The sequence below is a fragment of the Bufo bufo genome, chromosome 2 (genome assembly GCF_905171765.1).
Source record: "Bufo bufo chromosome 2, aBufBuf1.1, whole genome shotgun sequence".
NCBI classification, from domain to species: domain Eukaryota; kingdom Metazoa; phylum Chordata; class Amphibia; order Anura; family Bufonidae; genus Bufo; species Bufo bufo.
Genome location: NC_053390.1, coordinates 41,578,528 through 41,601,359, shown reverse-complemented (window position 1 = coordinate 41,601,359; position 22,832 = coordinate 41,578,528). Strand labels below are relative to the sequence as shown.

The following is a 22,832-nucleotide window of genomic DNA, read 5'->3' as shown; positions in this document are numbered from 1 at the left end:
TATGACTAGGGTCCCATGGGTTGCCAGAAGGTTTAAAATTATTTATGTTCACTAAGTAAAATATTTTTTTTTTAGAATCACTGTGAGAAGTCCCTGCAGTACCTTCTTATGGCCAGCAGATGTCACTGCTGCTAAAGCTGAAGTCAGCAGTAGTACACGACTTACGACATGCTGCAAATTCCAAAACTCTTCAATGTGCAGACTAGAAGTCGACAATATAAAGCATACAAGTAAAAACGTAACCCTTGAGTTGGCTGTCAAGTAGGACATGGAAAAAACGAAAGTGACACAATATACATCTTATAAAAATATTCTGTTAATTTTACATCCAGCTGGTAGTTTCAATGCAAGTCGTGAAGGATAAAGTTTAAGAATAAAATATCTATTGAGAGCACTTAAGAGGATAAAGGTAGAGCCTGAGTGTCATAGACATTCTAGAACATCTCATCCCAGTACACACTGCTTTGCTTGAAGAGAGTGACAGCAAATGAACATTCCCTTTAAGCTCCATAAATGGAAGGTGGAAATTGCAAGTGTCATTATTTCTAACCGATCAGATAACAGTTTTCAACAGACTAAAGCGGCTGCTATTTCAATGAGGAGATAAGGGGCTGCCAGGCACATAAATCGTCACTTATCTCTTATGGAGAAAACAAATGAGGGCAGGTTAAAATTTCCTAAACAGCCAATTACACCCCTCCCGGCCCCTCAGTGTGAAGAGTTAGGTTCTCAACACCCATGGGCTTCACTGAATGTCTGTGGATGCATGTATCTGATGCGGTTTCTATGGGATATTTCAGTTTTAAAGTGTGTACATTGCAAAACATAAAGTGACAAAAGTACAAGGTAGTCAAGAAAAAACACTCAACAAGGCAGAAAGCAAAACCTAATAATTTGTTCCGCTTTGGAATAGTGGGCCTGATGGTCAAAGCAGATGTGCATCTCTAGACCTGAAGTTTCACTTGTCCTATTCCGCAATGTTGCCTTTGATAAGCCAGTCATAAGTAAACAACTCAATGAGTAGCTCCTCTCTCCTGCCCTTTAAGAGGCTCAAGCCCGTACCGAAACTAATGATATCACTAATTCTTGAGGGATAAAGTGACTGTGTGATGACTCAAGTTCCTGGTGAGCCAAGCATGGCCGTCTCCACCATGGTTCTATTCCAGGGATCAGGGAAAAAAGCTTGATGGGTCCATGTAACCCATTCCTAGACTTTTAATTTCACCTTCATTTACAACAGGTTTTAAAAGGCCCATGAGCTTTTCCGCTTGAGTTGTCTGGGGCTTTTGTATGAATTCCTTCATGACGTCTCCACCACTCGGCGGACTTACCTGAGGCTCTAGGTTTTGCATTAACACTAACGTGCTGTCAGCCTCAACCCTTTCCACCTTGGAATATTCCTGGTTTGGAACCAGTATAGAATATTGGTCTGTTTTCACTTTGTTTTCTTTGTGTTTTGGTACTAATGCTAGGGCACTGTTTTGGTTCACCTTATGGACTTCGACATAGTCCATGAATCGAGGCGCCATGAAGGGCGTCTTCTCGTTGAGCAGCAAGTTCAACATGTCCGCCTCAACACCCTTGGAATGCAAATCTCCCAAGTCATTCTGTTTATTTGATTTCTTGTCATCAGTGTTCTCGGTTGTTCGAAAGTACACAGGTTGTCTCTCGTCTTCCGTTGGCACTGAAAATTCCGATAGTCTGGCATTCATGACACCAAGCGCCAACTTACAGACGTCTGTGACATTGTGATAACTGGATTTTGGTGACTGGTTGCTGGATGTTTTACCATCAGACCAAATTAAAGATTTGTTATCACTGAAATTTGAAAATGTTGGGTCCAGTGCTTTGTTTTGTAGAGACCAAGGAGATTTGGCTGCCAAGTGATCATGGATACCATTCTGGATGCTTTCGAAACCCTGTGATGAGACTCTTTGGTCCTTTGTTCCTTCGAGAAGAGCAAAGGGGCTATCGCAGCTTCCACGGCCGGAATCATTGTCTGTATCCACAGGGTTGACTTTCATATGTTGGCACTGAGGTTCTCTTTCTGGACTTGACATGAGGTGCTCTTTGCTGTCATCTACCTCTAAAAATTCCACCAGAAGGTCTTCACAATCTGAAGTTGGAGGGAATCCTTGACAGCCAAGAGCACCCAATAGGTCTTCAGATTTTCCACTCTGGTAAAGAGAAGAATAATATTAAAATGATAAACACCCACATATACTTAGACATATCTGAAGACTCCACTGTCCACAGCCAATTTAAGTAGTGCTACTCTTTTTGCTGTTTCATTGATAGTTGAAGGCAGACCAGCAGTGGCTCACAGTTGTTAGAGGCCTCTGGGGAAAAAAGTTTGGTGGGGACCAGACAACCACTTTGGTGGGGACCAGTTACCACTTAACTACCAAACAACCACATATACCACATATAATCACCCTCTCCTACTGAGTCCTTCTCCCATACCATGTAGATTCTAAGCCCTCACGGGCAGGGCCCTCTCTCCTTCTGTACCAGTTTGTAACTCGTCTGTATTATGTATGCATACCCCTTTTCATATGTCGTGATCATCTCCACTGAAGTCTATGGTAGTCACCAAAATTGCTGAGCCATTGACTCCTTGACTTCAATGGACAGGGTCGCATAGATGCCAGGCCACCTCTTCTTCACACCTGCAGCTTACATGGGGAATGGTGGGGTTGGGAACCGAAAGCTCAGTTTCACCCCTGGACAGATGATGCAGTTGTGATTTTGAGAACTCAAACTAAAGAACTGGCCTGGGCAGGGGATGTAGTTGGTGGAGACTCCATGTTCCCTCCCTATAATCCAGCCCTGTCTAAACAGGTGGTGCAGGACCATGCATACCATAGAAGTTTCAGCTACCATGGACCAAGCTCAGGAATACCCCACAACCCTTCCCTAATCCTGTCATGGACTGAATCTTTCTATAGCCACCACCATTGTAAGCAATTAACCTAAGGCGTTTTATGTCTGAAATAAAATCAGGAGATTTTGTACAAAATATAGCAGCACTTACCTTAAGTAGTTGGGTATCAAATCCCATAATTTTTGGTCCGGGGACAGGAGGACATATACAGGACATCCAACTAATGCAAATCAATAAATAATTAAAATAAGGCAAGGTTCTAAAAAATGTATTGACATAAATTATTATCGAGACTGAATACGATTCTGTAGTAGAAAATGTAGGCTACGTTCCCTGGTGTCGAGTGGGTAGGTGATGTTCTGTGGCTTCCAGTGGGTAGTAGGGGTTGTTACAGAGATGGAAGTTTATAGATGGGGCCAAGTTAAGGTGAAAATTACAGTCCTCCCTTGTATTCAGTTCTTTATGAAAGGATTGTTAAGTAAGTTTCTTTGGTTTGCAGTAAATAGTGAGGGGGAATGGGGGTAGGTAATGTTCCTTGGTGTCTAATTGGTGGAGGTAATATTTCCTGGTGAAAAGTTATGGTGTTCAGTGATTAAAGAAATGGTTAGGTTATATTCCCTGGTGTCCTGGTGGAAGGGAAGTACTGTCATGTTCTATGCTTTTAGAGTCTAGTTGAGTGGGCAGGGAAGCGAGAACAACATCTATGATCTAGATAAATACATCATTCTGTGCTCGGTGATTGAGGAGAGGGTTAGGTTATATTCCCTGGTGTCCTGGTGGAAGGGAATGAATGTTCTATGGTTTCCAGTGGGTAGTGAGGGGGATGTGGGTATGTCATATACTTTAGTGTCTAGTGGTTGGGCAGAGAAGTGAGAGCAACATCTGATAAATACATCATTCTGTGCTCGGTGATTGAGGAGAGGGTTAGGTTATATTCCATCCCTGGTGTCTAGTGGATGGGAACGAAAGCAGTAGGTAATATTTCATGTGTTGAGTGTCTAGTGGTCTCACAGGTGAAGTGCCTAGTGTGCGGGAAGGTTCCTTGGTGTCTAGTGGGTGAGGGGGGAATATTTTGTGACTTCCAGAGGACAGGGAGGGAGGAGGAGGTAGGTAATATGCCCCAATGCCTAGTCAGTAGGTGGAACGTTTCCTGGTGTCTAGTTGAAGAGGTGGATACATTCATACCCCAGGGATTAGAGGGAGGGCAATGTTATATTCCCTGGTGGTCAGTGGTTAGGAGGGAAGTGGACACAGATTTTCTATTCCCTGGTGGTTGGTGGTTTCTTCTGCAGCACATCTACTCATATATCATCTCTTATCAATGTATTTCTCTGTATAACAACCAGTGGGTACTTACCTGACTCCTTTCAATGCCAATGTCCAGATCAATGTCAAGCATATGATGACCGACAAGACAGCGATGGATATCCAGAGTGTCAGGTCTCGTTTCTTTGTGACTGGAGGAAAGATAATGTCATTGATAGGTTAGTATTTGTATGGGTGGCATATGACTGGGTCACAAGAAGGGAACGCCCATCCAATACATAATAAGTCTAGGGACCTGACATTGGTACATACAAGTCATTGGCACCATGTGCAAAGGATGGGCACAAACGTCATTCTGTAAGTGCAATGAGCTATGAGATATGATGTGAATGAATCTAGTGTGGGCAGTTTAGTTCTAGCGTCATCCCAGGGGTGCACTAGAAACCATTATTTGAGCTCTTCATAAGAAATGGAGTTGCGTAAAAAAAAAATCTTTGTGCTGCCACTAGGGGCAGCATAGTTTTATTATTGGGCTAATTATTGAGAGCATTGAGCTCCCCCTAGTGGAAGCTGCAGCCAAAGATAATTTTATCATGTAGATGTACGTCTGTGGGACGGGAAGTAGTGGATCTGGAACTCTGTATAAGAATATCTCCTAGGAACCTTTTAAAAACCCTACACTTGTCTATGGAGTTTGCCATATATCTATGCATTGCCATCCTCATCCTCTCCAACTACATTTCACCATTTCAGCACTGAAAACATGACCTAGTCCTACTTAAAGGGATTCTGTCACCTTGTTTTCGGTTATAGAGCTGCGGACATGCACGGCTAGATCGCCGCTAGCATGTCCGCAATATACCGGTCCTATAGGGCTGTGTGCTTTTATTTTGTTTAAAAAATGATTTTAGAGATATGTAAATGAGCCTTGTAAGGAGCCCAAGGGGCTGTACAAACCTTCCTGGTGCCCAGCCGCGCCCGCCTGTGAAGGAGCCCAGCACCGCCTATGTCCTCCGAATCTCCTCCTTCATAGTCAGATTGCCGTAATCTCACGATGCATGAGCTCGCGCATGTGCAGTGCCGGTATAGTGTTCCTTCCCTGTGCTGGCATCAGCCTCAGGGAAGGAACTGCGCATGCGCGAGCTCATGCATCGTGAGATTACAGCAATCTGACTATGAAGGAGGAGATTCGGAGGACATAGGCGGTGCTGGGCTCCTTCACAGGCGGGCGCGGCTGGGCCCCAGGAAGGTTCGTGCAGCCCCCTGGGCTCCTTACAAGGCTCATTTACATATCTCTAAAATCATTTTTTAAACACAATAAAAGCGCACAGCCCTATAGGACCGGTATATTGCGGACATGCTAGCGGAGATCTAGCCGTGCATGTCCGCATCTCTATAACCTAAAACGAGGTGACAGAATCCCTTTAAGGCTGAGGGTGTGTCACAATGTATCAGTGTAGGCAATCCTCTGAGAGCTAAACAGAGCTGCAGTACAATTTTTGTCTGCCCTGGACTTCCCTATACGGATGCATTCTAACTAACCCCCATCTGTGGGCATTATTAGGTCTGTAGAGGTCTCAGGTTCAGAATGCAAACAATAAATGTTTCCTTCACGAGCAGCAAGTATTTTACACAGTTGCAGAACTTCCCAATATGCAAGGACTAAACCCATTTACATAAAACTGGCCTTTCCTTTAAGGCCATTTTTACACTTTGCAGTTATATTGCAGTTGCATTCAGTCTCAACAATGCTCTGGTGTCCAGACTGATACATTGTAGCAAACCAGTAGAGAGATTTGTGCAGCAGCTGTTGATGGGTTTAGCTCACAGAGCATTGTCTAGACTGGATACAACTGTACTAGTTTGTTACAATGTATCAGTCTGGAGTCCGGGCTGTTTAGCTCACAGAGCATTGTCTAGACTGGATACAACTGTACTAGTTTGTTACAATGTATCAGTCTGGAGTCCAGGCTGTTTAGCTCACAGAGCATTGTCTAGACTGGATCCAACTCTGCTAGTTTGTTACAATGTATCAGTCTGGAGTCTGGGCTGTTTAAGCTGACAGAGCATTGTCCAGACTGGATACAATTCTGCTAGTTTGTTACAATGTATCAGTCTGGAGTCCAGGCTGTTTAGCTCACAGAGCATTGTCTAGACTGGATACAACTGTGCTAGTTTGTTACAATGTATCAGTCTGGAGTCTGGGCTGTTTAGCTCACAGAGCATTGTCTAGACTGGATACAACTGTGCTAGTTTGTTACAATGTATCAGTCTGGAGTCTGGGCTGTTTAGCTCACAGAGCATTGTCTAGACTGGATACAACTGTACTAGTTTGTTACAATGTATCAGTCTGGAGTCCGGGCTGTTTTGCTCACAGAGCATTGTCTAGACTGGATACAACTGTACTAGTTTGTTACAATGTATCAGTCTGGAGTCCGGGCTGTTTAGCTCACAGAGCATTGTCTAGACTGGATACAACTGTGCTAGTTTGTTACAATGTATCAGTCTGGAGTCCGGGCTGTTTAGCTCACAGAGCATTGTCTAGACTGGATACAACTGTGCTAGTTTGTTACAATGTATCAGTCTGGAGTCCGGGCTGTTTAGCTCACAGAGCATTGTCTAGACTGGATACAACTGTACTAGTTTGTTACAATGTATCAGTCTGGAGTCTGGGCTGTTTAGCTCACAGAGCATTGTCTAGACTGGATACAATTGTTTCCACAGGTTAGAGCAAGACTAGCTATGGACAAGATTACTCCCTCTGAATGTAAACTACAGTGTTCTCATTCACTGCCAGCAAACAGATTTCTTAAAAAGGTGAAGAATTAAAGCTTAAACTGTTATAATAGTATTAAAAAAAGTATTAAAAACTTTTAATTTTTCATTACGCCGGCATAAAGCTGGAAAACTCCTTCAAACCAGCATCTGGATCTGAATACTTTTATAATTGCATGTAGTTAAGAACGTAGTATATCCACTGAGTTATTCAATAAAATGTATCCGTATAGCGCCACCTGCTGTTTGTTCCTTTCCTTATTTCTTGGTCACATGCACTCAGTTTGTCACCAGCCCTATCTTCTGTTAGAATCTGTGGCAGTTACAAGAAGAGAGCCACAGCAAAAATGACATGCCCCCTGAGCTGCCATCTTGAGTGAAATAAATCTAGCAGAAAAATTGGGACAATGAATGGGGAGACCTCTGGATACTTGAGAACCTTGAGATCTGTAACCCTACATTGCTTTACAGGCTCATGGTCAGATGCTGTAAGATACTGTCTGGTCCTTACCTCCAGGGATTTGAACATAACCTTCCTCACCCCATTCGCTCCATTTTCCGGTATCGGCCTTGCATTGCACTTGGACCACGTAATTTTTTCCTGGGGTTAAGCTAAATAATTTCAGCTTTGTTTGTTGTTCAACTATATGTTCCTAGAATGGGAAATAAAAATTTAGGAAATCATAAAAAAAAAGATGTGTATATAGCAGCCTTTTTGCAGTAAAGCCAATGTATCTAAACTGATAAAGTTTTCTTCTCTAGTTACACCCAAAACTAAATTCAGAATTTGCTTAGTTAATGCATTGTAGGAGTCAGATACAGTACATGGTGATGCTGGATGTGTAAATCAACATAAAATATTGGAAACAGTTGAATTTCACGAGTTACATAATCTACTTCAATCACTTTTAAAGCTCATTTCGGATTTCTCTTAGATGACCAGAGAGAAATGCCTTGTAGAACTTCAGACGACAGCGGCAGAGTTTAGAGATAGTGGTATTGCATTCCTAGTGATGTAACGTCCCATGAAAGCCACTGAATGCCACCATTGATGTTACACTGCAGGGGATTACAGCCATTGGATTACAGTTTGTCGTTAAAGCACAATCATTACGAGAAAAAAAATTGGATGACAGTGGTCGGAGGCTCAGAGAGACTTTGAAAGTATCACAATTTTTTCTTCGATTTTCTGAAAACGATCCCGGACGAGCCCCCAAGTTTTTAAAGTTCTACAATGAATAAGCTCTACTATATAGCTCTTTTTGCCGTGACTTACCTCCCAGATTTGTTTCTTCTCCTCTCTAAGGCGCACTTGATACTTTAGTGTCATCCACCCGGTTTTAACATCAGCCTTCTCTGGTGGCTTCCATTTTACCATAAGAAAGGGCAAGCTGGATTCTAAACCCTCATAGGAGAAGGAGAGGTTTCTGGGAGGGTAAGGTTGCACTAAAAAGAATAAAGAAGATGAACATAAAATTTAATCTAATAAAATAATTTATTTTCTACTATAATGACAGAAGTGCAACTTGAAGCTCCTAGGTCATAGAGCCCTAGGTACCATCTGACAGGTGACCCTAGGTACAGGGGAAATCAGTTCTACTACAGTGACATCTGTATCTAGTAGGATCCCCAATATCACCGCCGATCAAACGATCAGTCGTGTGACCCGGGGATCAGTAGTGTATATTTATGATTCTAATGACATAAAAAAAATCTTTTAGTTACTTTCCAAACAATTTGTGTGTACTGAGCTGAAGACGTGCTACGTGATGTCTACAGCTACTGGTGAGGTCCACCTAAAACTGCTGATAAATATAAAAGGGACATATTTATAGAAGCCTCGGGATAAATATACACAGGCTATAGGATTGTACAGCTCAGCTACTAAGCTATGGCCTATTTACGGAACGTATACAGTAGATGCAAGATGACAGCTCAAGAACAGATGTTATATCTATAAAGAGAAAGGCAGGGAGAGAAAGAAAGAAAGAAATGAGATAGATTATTACATAGATAGATATGAGATAGGTATTAGATGGATAGATACGAGAGAGATAGATGATATAGATAGATAGATAATAGATAGAAAATTACATAGATAGATATTAGATAGATAGATAGATAATAGATAGATATTAGATAGATAGATAGATAATAGATAATAGATAGATATTAGATAGATAGATAGATATTAGATAGATAGATAGATAGATAGATAGATAATAGATAGAAAATTACATAGATAGATATTAGATAGATAGATAGATAGATATGAGATAGATAGATAGATAGATAGATATTAGATAGATAGATAGATAGATAGATAGAAAATTACATAGATAGATATGAGAGATGGATAGTTGTTTGCAATATAACAGTGGATTTGTATTTATGCAATGTTTCTCACACTTATTGATATAAATACTGTATTTTTTACACTTGATTTATTAGGCGACCATCTAATAACATAATTGACATATGTATATATATATATGGTGCGGGGAACACGATTCATTGCTTGACAGAGGCTCCATTGAGTTGAGCTGAAACGTTGCAGAAGTATGGACTGTGCTTATACACAGAACTGCATTATTTCAACTCCTCGAGAGTTATAAGGCACAACTCGTACTGTCCCAATTAGTATTAAATTCGGCTCTGCCACCTCTGTAATCAACTATGGCAGGGATGCCCAACCTGTGGCCCTCCAGCTGCTGCAAAACTACAACTCCCAGCATGCCTGGACAGACTACAGCTATCGGTCTACAGCGGGGCATTGTGGGAGTTGTAGTTTTACAACAGCTGGAGGGCTGCAGGTTGGGCATCCCTAAACTAGGGAATCTGTTTATAAAGCTGATACAAGGCTGAAACTTAAATGTTACCAGCGTAGTACCTCCATGTGTCAACCATTAGTCATCAACCATTAGTCATGTGTCTGTGTTATTTTGCAGATTACTTACCTATGTCAAGTGCCTCAAATCCAAAGAGCTTAGATGCGTTCCACCCGAGAGCATTGGAGGCATTCACGATGACAACATAATACATCCAAATGGAGACATGAGCTTTACTGAAGTAGCAAGAGTTTGGACCTGAAGTGTGATAATCTGGACACTCAACTGGTGTTTTATTTCTGCATAAAAAAAATCATGAGATATTCATGTTAGACAATGCTTCGTGAGCAAAAAACAAAAAACTGAAACGGAAAATAACTATTATAATATTGCCATCTACAGTATTTACAAGAATATAACTACTATAATACTGCCTCCTATAGACGAGAATATAACTACTATAATACTGCTCCTATGTACAAGAATATAACTACTATAATACTGCTCCTATGTACAAGAATATAACTACTATAATACTGCTCCTATGTACAAGAATATAACTACTATAATACTGCTCCTATGTACAAGAATATAACTACTATAATACTGCTCCTATGTACAAGAATATAACTACTATAATACTGCTCCTATGTACAAGAATATAACTACTATAATACTGCTCCTATGTACAAGAATATAACTACAATAATACTGCTCCTATGTACAAGAATATAACTACTATAACACTGCCTCCTATGTACAAGAATATAACTACTATAATACTGCCCCTATGTACAAGAATATAACTACTATAATACTGCCTTCTATGTACAAGAATATAACTACTATAATACTACCTCCTATGTACAAGAATATAACTACTATAATACTGCCTTCTATGTACAAGAATATAACTACTATAATACTGCTCCTATGTACAAGAATATAACTACTATAATACTACCTCCTATGTACAAGAATATAACTACTATAATACTGCCTTCTATGTACAAGAATATAACTACTATAATACTGCTCCTATGTACAAGAATATAACTACTATAATACTGCCTCCTATGTACAAGAATATAACTACTATAATACTGCTCCTATGTACAAGAATATAACTACTATAATACTGCCTCCTATGTACAAGAATATAACTACTATAATACTGCTCCTATGTACAAGAATATAACTACTATAATACTGCTCCTATGTACAAGAATATAACTACTATAATACTACCTCCTATGTACAAGAATATAACTGCTATAATACTGCTCCTATGTTCAAGAGTATAACTACTATAATACTGCTCCTATGTACAAGAATATAACTACTATAATACTGCTCCTATATACAAGAATATAACTACTATAATACTGCTCCTATGTACAAGAATATAACTACTATAATACTGCTCCTATGTTCAAGAATATAACTACTATAATACTGCTCCTATGTTCAAGAATATAACTACTATAATACTGCCCCTATGTACAAGAATATAACTACTATAATACTGCTCCTATGTACAAGAATATAACTACTATAATACTGCCTCCTATGTACATGAATATAACTACTATAATACTGCCCCTATGTACAAGAATATAACTACTATAATACTGCTCCTATGTATAAGAATATAACTACTATAATACTGGTCCTGTGTACAAGAATATAACTACTATAATACTGTCTCCTGTGTACAAGAATATAACTACTATAATACTGCCTCCTATAGACAAGAATATAACTACTGTATTACTGCTCCTCTGTACAAGAATATAACTACTATAATACTGCTCCTATGTACAAGAATATAACTACTATAATACTGCTCCTATGTACAAGAATATAACTACTATAATACTACCTCCTATGTACAAGAATATAACTACTATAATACTGCTCCTATGTTCAAGAATATAACTACTATAATACTGCTCCTATGTACAAGAATATAACTACTATAATACTGTCTCCAATGTACAAGAATATAACTACTATAATACTGCCCCTATGTACAAGAATATAACTACTATAATACTGCTCCTATGTACAAGAATATAACTACTATAATACTGCCTTCTATGTACAAGAATATAACTACTATAATACTGCCCCTATGTACAAGAATATAACTACTATAATACTGCCCCTATGTACAAGAATATAACTACTATAATACTGCCACCTATGTACAAGAATACAACTACTATGTACAAGAATATAACTACTATAGTACTGCCTCCTATGTACAGGTATATACCGTATTTTTCACCCTATAAGACGCACTTTCCCCCCCCCCCAAAAAAAGTGGGGGGAAAATAGCAGTGCGTCTTATGCGGCGAATGCTGCTGATTTTGCAGAATTTTCAGTGATACACCCGCCGCGATGCCGCGCGGCGGGTGTATCAGCTGTGAGGGAGGAGGGGCTGGGGGCCGGCATCTGCTTTTATAATGACAGCGGGGCCCGTGCAGTGACTGTATTCTACTACACGGGCCCCGCTCACTGTATAATCGTATCTCTAATAGTTAATTGTTATGTATATACCGTAATCGCATAATCAGCGCCTGTATACTTACAAGCGCTCGGTAGATAGCAGAGAGGAGGGAGGAGGCAGGCCGGGAGGACGGGCGCTGGCAGCGTGAGTCACTACGTCACGCGCCTGCGCAGCCCACTTTATGAATGAAGCAGGCGGCGCAGGCGCATGACGTGGTGACTCACGCTGCCAGCGCCCGTCCTCCCGGCCTGCCTCCTCCCTCCTCTCTGCTACCTACCGAGCGCTTGTAGTTGTAAGAATACAGGCGCTGATTATGCGATTATATACATAACAATTAACTATTAGAGATACGATTATACAGTGAGCGGGGCCCGTGTAGTAGAATACGGTCACTGCACGGGCCCCGCTGTCATTATTGAGGGTCATTCACTACAGGGACACTTATGGAGGGGATCTGTGGATGACACATAGCATAAGATGCTATATATGTGTCATCCACAGATCCCCCCCATAACTGTCATACACAGATCCCCATAACAGTGCCATCCAGAGACCCCAATAAGAGCCACCCACAGATCCCCCATAAGTGTCACCCACAGATCCCCCATAAGTGTCACCCACAGATCCCCCATAAGTGTCACTCACAGATCCCCCATAACAGTGCGTCACCCACAGATCCCCCATAACAGTGCGTCACCCACAGATCCCCCATAACAGTGCGTCACCCACAGATCCCCCATAACAGACCACAATTAGTTCAAAACCCACCAAAAGCACACCTTTTGGTTCAAAATATTTTTTTTTCTTATTTTCCTCCTCAAAAACCCAGGTGCGTCTTATCATCAGGTGCGTCTTATAGGGCGAAAAATACGGTAGATACTATAATATGTATAAAAAGATAACTACTATTATACTGCTCCTATATATAAGAATATAACTACTATAATACTGCTCCTATGTACAAGAATATAACTAGTATAATACTCCAATCTTACTTTTCTGTCCAGTACATTAGAGAGTGGTTAGTCGGGAGCCCACCATCAGACCCGGGCTGCCACCAGCAGGTAAACGTTTCCTTCTCATAGGATCGGCAGTGGCTGACGCTTGGTTCTCCTGGGGGTGACTGAGCTGCAGGATGATACTAAATGAGTAATCAGCTTTCTCAGAATCTGATACATCTGAGAAATTGAATATTAATGGAAAAGACAGGATGTGATAACCTTTTTTTTTTTTTTTTAATTATTATTAAAATACTTGCCATTTAATGCTGTTGCTTTAAATACAAGTGGTACCAGCAGGATACAGATCACCTTCTGCAGCATTATGGCTGCTGGTTTCAAGTTCAAAGCTGGACAATTAAGGATTCACTAAAAGAGAAAAAAACATTTGGTTTCATGGATGTATGTATGCACATTATGCATGAGCATTGCTTTTTAAATCTGGGAGTGTAGTGCCCTCTCTGGCCTGCAGATGTCACTGTTGTTTTACATAAAGGCCATAAAACTTGCAACAATGCAAAACACTGACCCCTAGTGGCTGCAATTGAAAAGCACCTAAAACAAGGGCCCCCAACGTAGCATCTGCTATTTATTATACTGTTGTCTTATGTCGCAGAGGGGCTGTAAGAACCCCATCAGACACCCTGGCTGGACTACTCTGTTCATTGTGGCCTCTTATGACAGAGAAACCAAAGTAAGGATATTGAGCAGGATACAATAACCCGGTCAATATGAAGCATCAGGTTACGGTATGAAGCTCTCTGACAATGGCTTACTGGAATATATCCAGGCCAGGTTACGGGAAGCCTTCCAGCCCTCCATGTACTGGAGCTCTATCATAAAATCACTCCACTGCATGATCACAAAGATCTGTGTACATTTTTTGGAAACACAGTTTAAGTACTGATTGCAGATCTACCGGATTCCACATTCTAATCCAAGACGCCCAGTACCACAGGCCATTTGAAAAGGGTTCAGTACAGTAATATTCAGTGCAGACTCTCTGCCCTATCATAACAGGGCTCTGTAATGCACCCAAAGTATTAAATTATGGAGGGGATCTGTGGATGACACATAGCATAAGATGTTTAGAAAGGATCGTCAAAACCGGAGAGGGGGAGGGGTCTGCCTTTATGTAAAGTCCTGTCTAAAGCCCACACTCCGAGAAGATATAAGTGAGGGACATGAACATGTGGAGTTACTGTGGGTAGAAATACATGGAGGCAAAACAATAATAAATTACTAATAGTAGTTTACTATAAACCACCTAATATACCAGAGTCCACAGAAAATCTACTACTAAACGAGATAGACGAGGCGGCAAATCATAATGAGGTGGTTATTATGGGGGACTTCAACTACCCAGATATAGACTGGGAAACTGAAACTTGTATATCTCATAAAGGAAACAGGTTCTTGGCAATAACCAAAGACAATTACCTCTCTAAACTGGTTCAGGACCCGACTAGAGGGACGGCCATACTGGACTTAGTATTAACCAATAGGCCTGACAGAACAACAGACGTGCAGGTTGGGGGACACCTGGGAAATAGTGACCATAAAGTAATAACCTTCCAATTATCATTCAAAAGAGCGTTTCTACAGGGAGGAACAAAAATACCAAACTTCAAAAAAGCTAAATTTAGCCAACTAAGAGAGGCCATAGGCCTAACTAACTGGGACAAAGTCCTCAAAAATAAAAATACAGCCACAAAATGGGATATCTTTAAAAGCATCCTAAAATCTCATTGTGAGAGGTACATACCGTATGGGAATAAAAGGTTAAGGAACAAAAATAACCCAATGTGGATAAACAGAACTGTAAAGAAAGCAATAAATGACAAAAAGAAAGCATATAAAACACTAAAACAGGAGGGTAGCACGGAAGCACTGAAAAACTATAAGGAAAAAAATAGAACATGTAAAAAACAAATAAAAGCGGCCAAACTAGAGACCGATAGATTAATTGCCAAAGAGAGTAAAACTAACCCTAAAATGTTCTTCAATTATATAAATGTTAAAAAGTATAAATCTGAAGGTGTCGGTCCTTTAAAGAGTAATGAGGGGGGAGTCGCAGAGAGCGGCGAGGAGAAAGCAAAGCTGTTAAATATTTTTTTCTCCAATGTATTCACTGAGGAAAATAAACTGTCAGATGAAATGCTGAATGTTGAAATAAATTCCCCATTAAAAGTGTCCTGTCTGACCCAGGAAGAAGTACAACAGCGACTTAAAAAGATCAAAATAGACAAATCGCCAGGACCAGATGGCATACACCCCCGTATCCTAAGGGAATTAAGTAATGTCATAGCCAGACCCTTATTTCTGATATTTGCGGACTCTATACTGACAGGGAATGTCCCACAGGATTGGCGCATGGCAAATGTGGTGCCAATATTCAAAAAGGGTCCAAAAACAGAGCCTGGAAACTATAGGCCGGTAAGTTTAACATCTGTTGTGGGTAAACTGTTTGAAGGTTTTCTAAGAGATGCTATCTTAGAGCATCTTAACGGAAATAAGCAAATAACGCCATATCAGCATGGCTTCGTGAGGGATCGGTCATGTCAAACTAATTTAATCAGTTTCTATGAGGAAGTAAGTTCTAGACTTGACAGCGGCGAATCAATGGATGTTGTATATCTGGACTTCTCCAAAGCATTTGACACTGTACCACATAAAAGGTTAGTATATAAAATGAGAATGCTCGGACTGGGAGAAAACGTCTGTATGTGGGTAAGTAACTGGCTGAGTGATAGAAAACAGAGGGTGGTTATTAACGGTACACACTCAGATTGGGTCACTGTCACTAGTGGGGTACCTCATGGGTCAGTATTGGGCCCTATTCTCTTCAATATATTTATTAATGATCTTGTAGAAGGCTTGCATAGTAAAATATCAATTTTCGCAGAGGACACTAAACTGTGTAAAGTAATTTACCCTGAAGAGGACAGTATACTACTACAGAGGGATCTGGATAGATTGGAGGCTTGGGCAGATAAGTGGCAGATGAGGTTTAACACTGACAAATGTAAGGTTATGCACATGGGAAGGAATAATGCAAGTCACCCGTACATACTAAATTATAAAACACTCGGTAACACTGACTTGGAAAAGGATCTAGGAATTTTAATAAACAGCAAACTAAGCTGTAGAAACCAGTGTCAGGCAGCTGCTGCCAAGGCCAGTAAGAAAATGGGTTGCATCAAAAGGGGCATAGATGCCCGTGATGAGAACATAGTCCTACTACTTTCCAAATCACTAGTCAGACCACACATGGAGGACTGTGTACAGTTCTGGGCTCCAGTGAACAAGGCAGACATAGCAGAGCTGGAGAGGGTACAGAGGAGGGCAACTAAAGTAATAACTGGAATGGGGCAACTACAGTACCCTGAAAGATTATCAACATTAGGGTTATTCACGTTAGAAAAAAGACGACTGAGGGGAGATCTAATTACTATGTATAAATATATCAGGGGGCAGTACAGAGATCTCTCCCATCATCTATTTATCCCCAGGACTGTGACGAGGGGACATCCTCTGCGCCTGGAGGAAAGAAGGTTTGTACACAAACATAGAAGAGGATTCTTTACGGTAAGAGCAGTGAGACTATGGAGCTCTCTGCCTGAGGAGGTGGTGATGGTGAGATCACTAAAAGAGACCAAGAGGGGCCTGGATGTATTTCTGGAGGGTAATAATATTACAGGCTATAGCTACTAGAGAGGGGTCGCTGATCCAGGGAGTTATTCTGATTGCCTGATTGGAGTCGGGAAGGAATTTTTTATTCCCCTAAAGTGAGGAAAATTGGCTTCTACCTCACAGGTTTTTTTTGCCTTCCTCTGGATCAACTTGCAGGATAACAGGCCGAACTGGATGGACAAATGTTTTTTTTCGGCCTTATGTGCTATCTTATATTACAAAAAAAACGGATCTGTAAATGGCAACTTGTTGATGGTTTCCACGTAGTAAGATGTCACAAATTGAAAACAGTAGAAATTGTAAAGTAAAGGGGTTGCTTTCTTCCAAAGGTAGCCCCTACAATGTCGACCAGTTGTGTGCGATATTGCATCCCTGCCCCATTCACTTTAATGGAGCCGAACTGCAATACCAGACACAACCTATGGGCGGGGGAGGCGCTGTTTGTAGGAAAAAAGCAGCCATGTTTTTTTAATACTGGAAAACCCCTTTATTTATCCCCTTTGGTTTATTTAAGGTGGTTATCATTCCTGCCTGCTTGTAGTATCCTGGCTAGTATTCCACCCTTTTGACCGTCACCCTCTAGGATTTGAACCTGACACCCGCCATTTTGGACATGTCCTTCTGAGTACTGATCATTGGCTGTCCAGAACTTTGCATCTGGGTCATTATCAGCAGTGTGCTTGCTGTCAATGGCAGGCTGCATCGGGAGCAGTAGCCAGACTGGGAAAGAACATTTTTCCATGAATGGGGTCAAGCGTGGGACGATCCATAGAATGTGTCGGCAGATAAGAACCATTTGGCCCATCTAGTCTGCCCAATATACTAAATACTATGGATAGCCCCTGGCCCTATCTTATATGAAGGATGGCCTTATGCCTATCCCATGCATGCTTAAACTCCTTCACTGTATTTGCAGCTACCACTTCTGCAGGAAGGCTATTCCATGCATCCACTACTCTCTCAGTAAAGTAATACGGTACTTCCTGATATTACTGAGGTTACTGAAGATACTGAGGTTAGGACTGTATCACTGATTTTATATTCTGCTCTTGGGTTTTTACGCCCCAGGTGCATTATCTTGCACTTATCAACATTACATTTTAGTTGCCAGATTTTTGACCATTCCTCTAGTTTTCCTAAATCCTTTTCCATTTGGTGTATCCCTCCAGGAACATCAACCCTGTTACAAATCTTTGTGCCATCAGCAAAAAGACACACCTTACCATCGAGGCCTTCTGCAATTTCGCTGATAAAGATATTAAACAATATGGGTCCCAGAACAGATCCCTGATGTACCCCACTGGTAACAAGACCTTGGTCTGAATATACTCCATTGACTACAACCCTCTGTTGTCTGTCCCTCAGCCACTGCCTAATCCATTCAACAATATGGGAGTCCAAGCCCAAAGACTGCAATTTATTGATAAGCCTTCTATGTGGGACAGTATCAAAAGCGTTACTGAAGTCTAGATAAGCGATGTCTACTGCACCTCCTCCATCTATTATTTTAGTCACCCAATCAAAAAAATCAATAAGATTAGTTTGACATGATCTCCCTGAAGTAAACCCATGCTGTTTTTCATCTTTCAATCCATGGGATTTTAGATGTTCCACAATCCTCTCCTTAAGTATGGTTTCCATTAATTTCCCCACTATTGAGGTCAGGCTTACTAGCCTATAGTTGCCCGATTCCTCCCTACTACCTTTCTTGTGAATGGGCACACCATTTGCTAATTTCCAATCTTCTGGGACGACTCCTGATGCCAGTGATTGGTTAAATAAATCTGCTAATGGATTTGCTAGTTCACCGCTGAGCTCTTTTAATAGCTTTGGGTGTATCCCATCAGGCCCCTGTGACTTATTTGTATTAATTTTAGACAGCTGACTTAGAACCTCTTCCTCTGTAAAGACACATGCATCAACAGATTCATTAGTCTTCTTTCCTAACTGAGGTCCTTCTCCTTCATTTTCCTTTGTAAAAACTGAACAGAAGTATTCATTGAGGCAGTCAGCTAGTTCTTTATCTTCTTCCATATACCTTCCTTCTTTTGTTTTTAATTTGGTAATTCCTTGTTTTAGTTTCCTTTTTTCATTTATGTATCTGAAGAATGTCTTATAGCCTTTTTTCCCTGACTGAGCTAATTTCTCTTCTGCCTGTGCTTTGGAAGCTCTTATAACTTGTTTGGCCTCTCTCTGCCTAATCTTATAAATTTGCCTGTCATCCTCGTTTATTTTTTTTTTATAATTCCTAAATGCTATCTTTTTGTTTTTAATGATTTTGGTCACTTCTGCTGAGTACCACAGTGGTCTTTTCCTTTTTTTGCTTTTACTGACAAGCCTAATGCAATTTTCTGTTGCCTTCAATAGTGCCACTTTTAAGTAGTCCCATTTCTCCTGGACTCCATTGAAACTGTTCCAGTCTGATAGGGACTCGTATACCACTAATCTAATTTTTGTGATGTGACTCAGTCACTGTACTTATAGTAAACCACACTGACTGGTGATCACTAGATCCCAAGCTTTCCCCTACAGTAATATCAGATACCAAATTCCAATTTGTGAATACTAAATCTAAAATGGCCTCCTTCCGGGTTGGCTCCTCCACTACTTGCTGTAGAGATAATCCCAGTAGGGAATTTAGAATATCTGTACTCCTGGCAGAACTAGCTATTTTGGTTTTCCAGTTTACATCTGGAAGATTGAAGTCTCCCATAATGATAACTTCCCCCTTCAATGTCATTTTAGCTATTTCCTCAACTAGTAGATCATCTAATTCTTTGACTTGGCTAGGTGGTCTATATATCACACCTACACGAGTTATCTTATGATTATCAAGTTGCAGGGTAACCCAAACTGACTCTAAATTGTTCTCGCTAACTTGTATCAAGTTAGATTTTATGCTATCTTTCACATACAGGGCCACCCCTCCCCCTTCTTGCCTTCTCTGTCTTTCCTGTATAGAGAGAACCCTGGTATTGATATATCCCAGTCATTACTCCCCTTGAACCACGTCTCACTAACAGCCACTACATCTATATTCTCAGATGCCATTATAGCCTCAAGTTCATTGATCTTATTCCCTAAACTGCGAGCATTTGTAGACAAGACTCTGAGCTTGTCATTTCTTAACCTTTGTGCTACTGGCCTCTTCTGGCATTGTTCCGGGGGGCAGTCGGACTGCTGGATTATCACTCTTTTGCCCCCCTTTCCTAGTTTAAATGCTTCTTAGCAAATACCTGGAACTGTTCACCGAGGACATCCGTTCCTTTGAGAGAAAGATGCAAACCATCTTTCTTGTACAGTTCTTTTCCATTCCAACGAGAGCTAACATGAGACACAAAGCCAAACCCTTGGTTCAGACACCATTCACCAAGCCATACATTGAATTCCTTAATGCGCATCTTCCTGTCATGCTGAAGGTTATGCACAGGCAAAACTGCAGAGAATGAAACAGTTGATGCAACCTCCCATATATCCTTTCCAAGTGTGTGAAAAGCTTCTTTCACCTTTGAAACCTCATTGCAAGCCAGATCGTTTGTCCCAAGATGGAGAATAACATCTCTGCTACACTCTGCTAGCCGGCTGTCTAGGTAAGTTCCATAACATAACCAATGGTATTTCAAAGTGGAGGTTCACTTTAAGGGAGTAGTCGCCAGGGATTTATACTTAAAGGGCCGCTGGCATTAAAAAAAAAAATTCACAGTCACATGACAGAAGTTTGGATCGGTGCGGTCTAGGCCCTGGGATCCATTTAATCGCTTAAATGATGGACTAAAATCACTGAGCTGATCCCTGTGTCAAAGCTTTTCTAAAATAAGAGTTGCCCTTTAAAGCATCATACACAGCGATACATTGTTTCTGTTGTTTCTTTATATAGAAACATTTGGCTCTGAAAGAAAACACAAAATTCTAAAATTAAACAAAGGAATCCATGGTTTCAGTAAGAATGTGAGGTGAAGTATGAGGAGCGTGTCCTGAGAGCGCCGGAATGTCCTACAGTAACAGGATCAGGTCCTAGAATTCCTGCCGTAATCCCAACTTGCAATCCCCAAAAATGTGTGACAATAAGCAGCGGTTCATGGATTGGTCACAAACAGGGAGCAATTCATTAACCCCTTACAGAGGTTTCATTTTTAAAGTTAATATTAACTATTGATTGGTGTATAGACTAATCTACTTTGTGTTTCAATTTCTCACTTTTTTCAAGATACAGTCATGTGAAAAAATTAGGACACCCTTTGAAAGCATGTGGTTTTTTGTAACATTTTTAATAAATGGTTATTTCATCTCCGTTTCAACAATACAGAGAGATTAAAGTAATCCGACTAAACAAAGAAAACTGAAGAAAAGTCTTTTCAAGATCTTCTGTAAATGTCATTCTACAAAAATGCCTATTCTAACTGAGGAAAAAGATAGGACACCCTTGCCCCTAATAGCGAGTGTTACCTCCTTTGGCTGAAATAACTGCAGTGAGACGGTTCTTGTAGCCATCTACCAGTCTTCGACATCGGTCTGAGGAAATTTTACCCCACTCCTCAATGCAGAACTTTTTCAGCTGTGAGATGTTTGAGGGGTTTCTTGCACGTACAGCCCTTTTCAAGTCACCCCACAGCATCTCAATGGGATTCAAATCTGGACTTTGACTTGGCCATTCCAGGACTCTCCATTTCTTCTTTTTCAGCCAATCTTTGGTTGATTTACTAGTATGTTTTGGGTCATTGTCATGTTGCATGGTCCAGTTCCGCTTCAGCTTTAATTTTCTAACTGATGGTCTCACATGTTCTTCAAGCACCTTCTGATACACAGTAGAATTCATCGTGGATTCTATGATGGTGAGCTGACCAGGTCCTGCTGCAGCAAAGCAGCCCCAAACCATGACACTTCCACCTCCATGCTTCACAGTTGGTATGAGGTTCTTTTCTTGGAATGCTGTGTTTGGTTTACGCCAAACATGTCCTCTGCTGTTGTGTCCAAATAATTCAATTTTGGACTCATCTGTCCAAAGAACATTATTCCAGAAGTCCTGGTCTTTGTCAACTTTATCGCTGGCAAATGTCAGTCTGGCCTCGATGTTTCTCTTGGAAAGCAAAGGTTTCCTCCTTGCACACCTCCCATGCAAGTTAAACTTGTACAGTCTCTTTCTGATTGTAGAGGCATGTACTTCTACATCAACAGTAGCCAGAGTCTGCTGTAGTTCTCGAGATGACACTTTAGGGTTTTTGGATACCTCTTTTAGCATCTTGCGGTCTGCTCTTGGGGTGAACTTGCTGGGGCGACCAGTCCTGGGCATGTTGGCAGTTGTTTTGAAAGCCCTCCACTTGTAGACTATCTTCCGGACAGTGGAATGGCTGATTTCAAAATCTTTTGAGATCTTTTTAAATCCCTTCCCAGACTCATAGGCTGCTACAATCTTTTTTCTGAAGTCCTCTGACAGCTCTTTTGCTCTCACCATGGTGCTCACTCTCACTTCAACAGTCAGGAGCACACCAAACTAAATGTCTGAGGTTTAAATAGGGCAAGCCTCATTCAACATGCAGAGTAACGATCTACTAATTATGTGCACCTGGTGTGATATACCTGTGTGAGATCTGAGCCAATTTAAGAGGGAATACATGTGAGGGTGTCCTATCTTTTTCCTCAGTTAGAATAGGCATTTTTGTAGAATGACATTTACAGAAGATCTTGAAAAGACTTTTCTTCAGTTTTCTTTGTTTAGTTGGATTACTTTAATCTCTCTGTATTGTTGAAACGGAGATGAAATAACCATTTATTAAAAATGTTACAAAAAACCACATGCTTTCAAAGGGTGTCCTAATTTTTTCACATGACTGTATGTGCCTACTGTCAGTGAATAAGGACACCTTAGTTTCCATTCA

At 40.8% G+C, this 22,832-nt stretch overlaps 1 protein-coding gene across 1 annotated transcript in view; it reads right to left on the bottom strand.

Annotated features, from left to right (window-relative positions):
- Window positions 1–698: 698 nt before the first annotated feature.
- PRLR (prolactin receptor) overlaps window positions 699–22,832 on the bottom strand; it is a 32,195-nt gene continuing 10,061 nt past the window's right edge. The window contains exons 2-9 of the mRNA XM_040420985.1: window positions 13,524–13,632; window positions 13,261–13,393; window positions 9,883–10,052; window positions 8,202–8,371; window positions 7,437–7,578; window positions 4,242–4,341; window positions 3,035–3,104; window positions 699–2,177 (exon numbers count right to left, since the gene is read on the bottom strand). Of these exons, the coding sequence (XP_040276919.1) occupies window positions 1,170–2,177; window positions 3,035–3,104; window positions 4,242–4,341; window positions 7,437–7,578; window positions 8,202–8,371; window positions 9,883–10,052; window positions 13,261–13,393; window positions 13,524–13,587 (1,857 nt within the window). The 5' untranslated portion in view covers window positions 13,588–13,632 and the 3' untranslated portion in view covers window positions 699–1,169. The remainder of the gene's footprint in view (window positions 2,178–3,034; window positions 3,105–4,241; window positions 4,342–7,436; window positions 7,579–8,201; window positions 8,372–9,882; window positions 10,053–13,260; window positions 13,394–13,523; window positions 13,633–22,832) is intronic.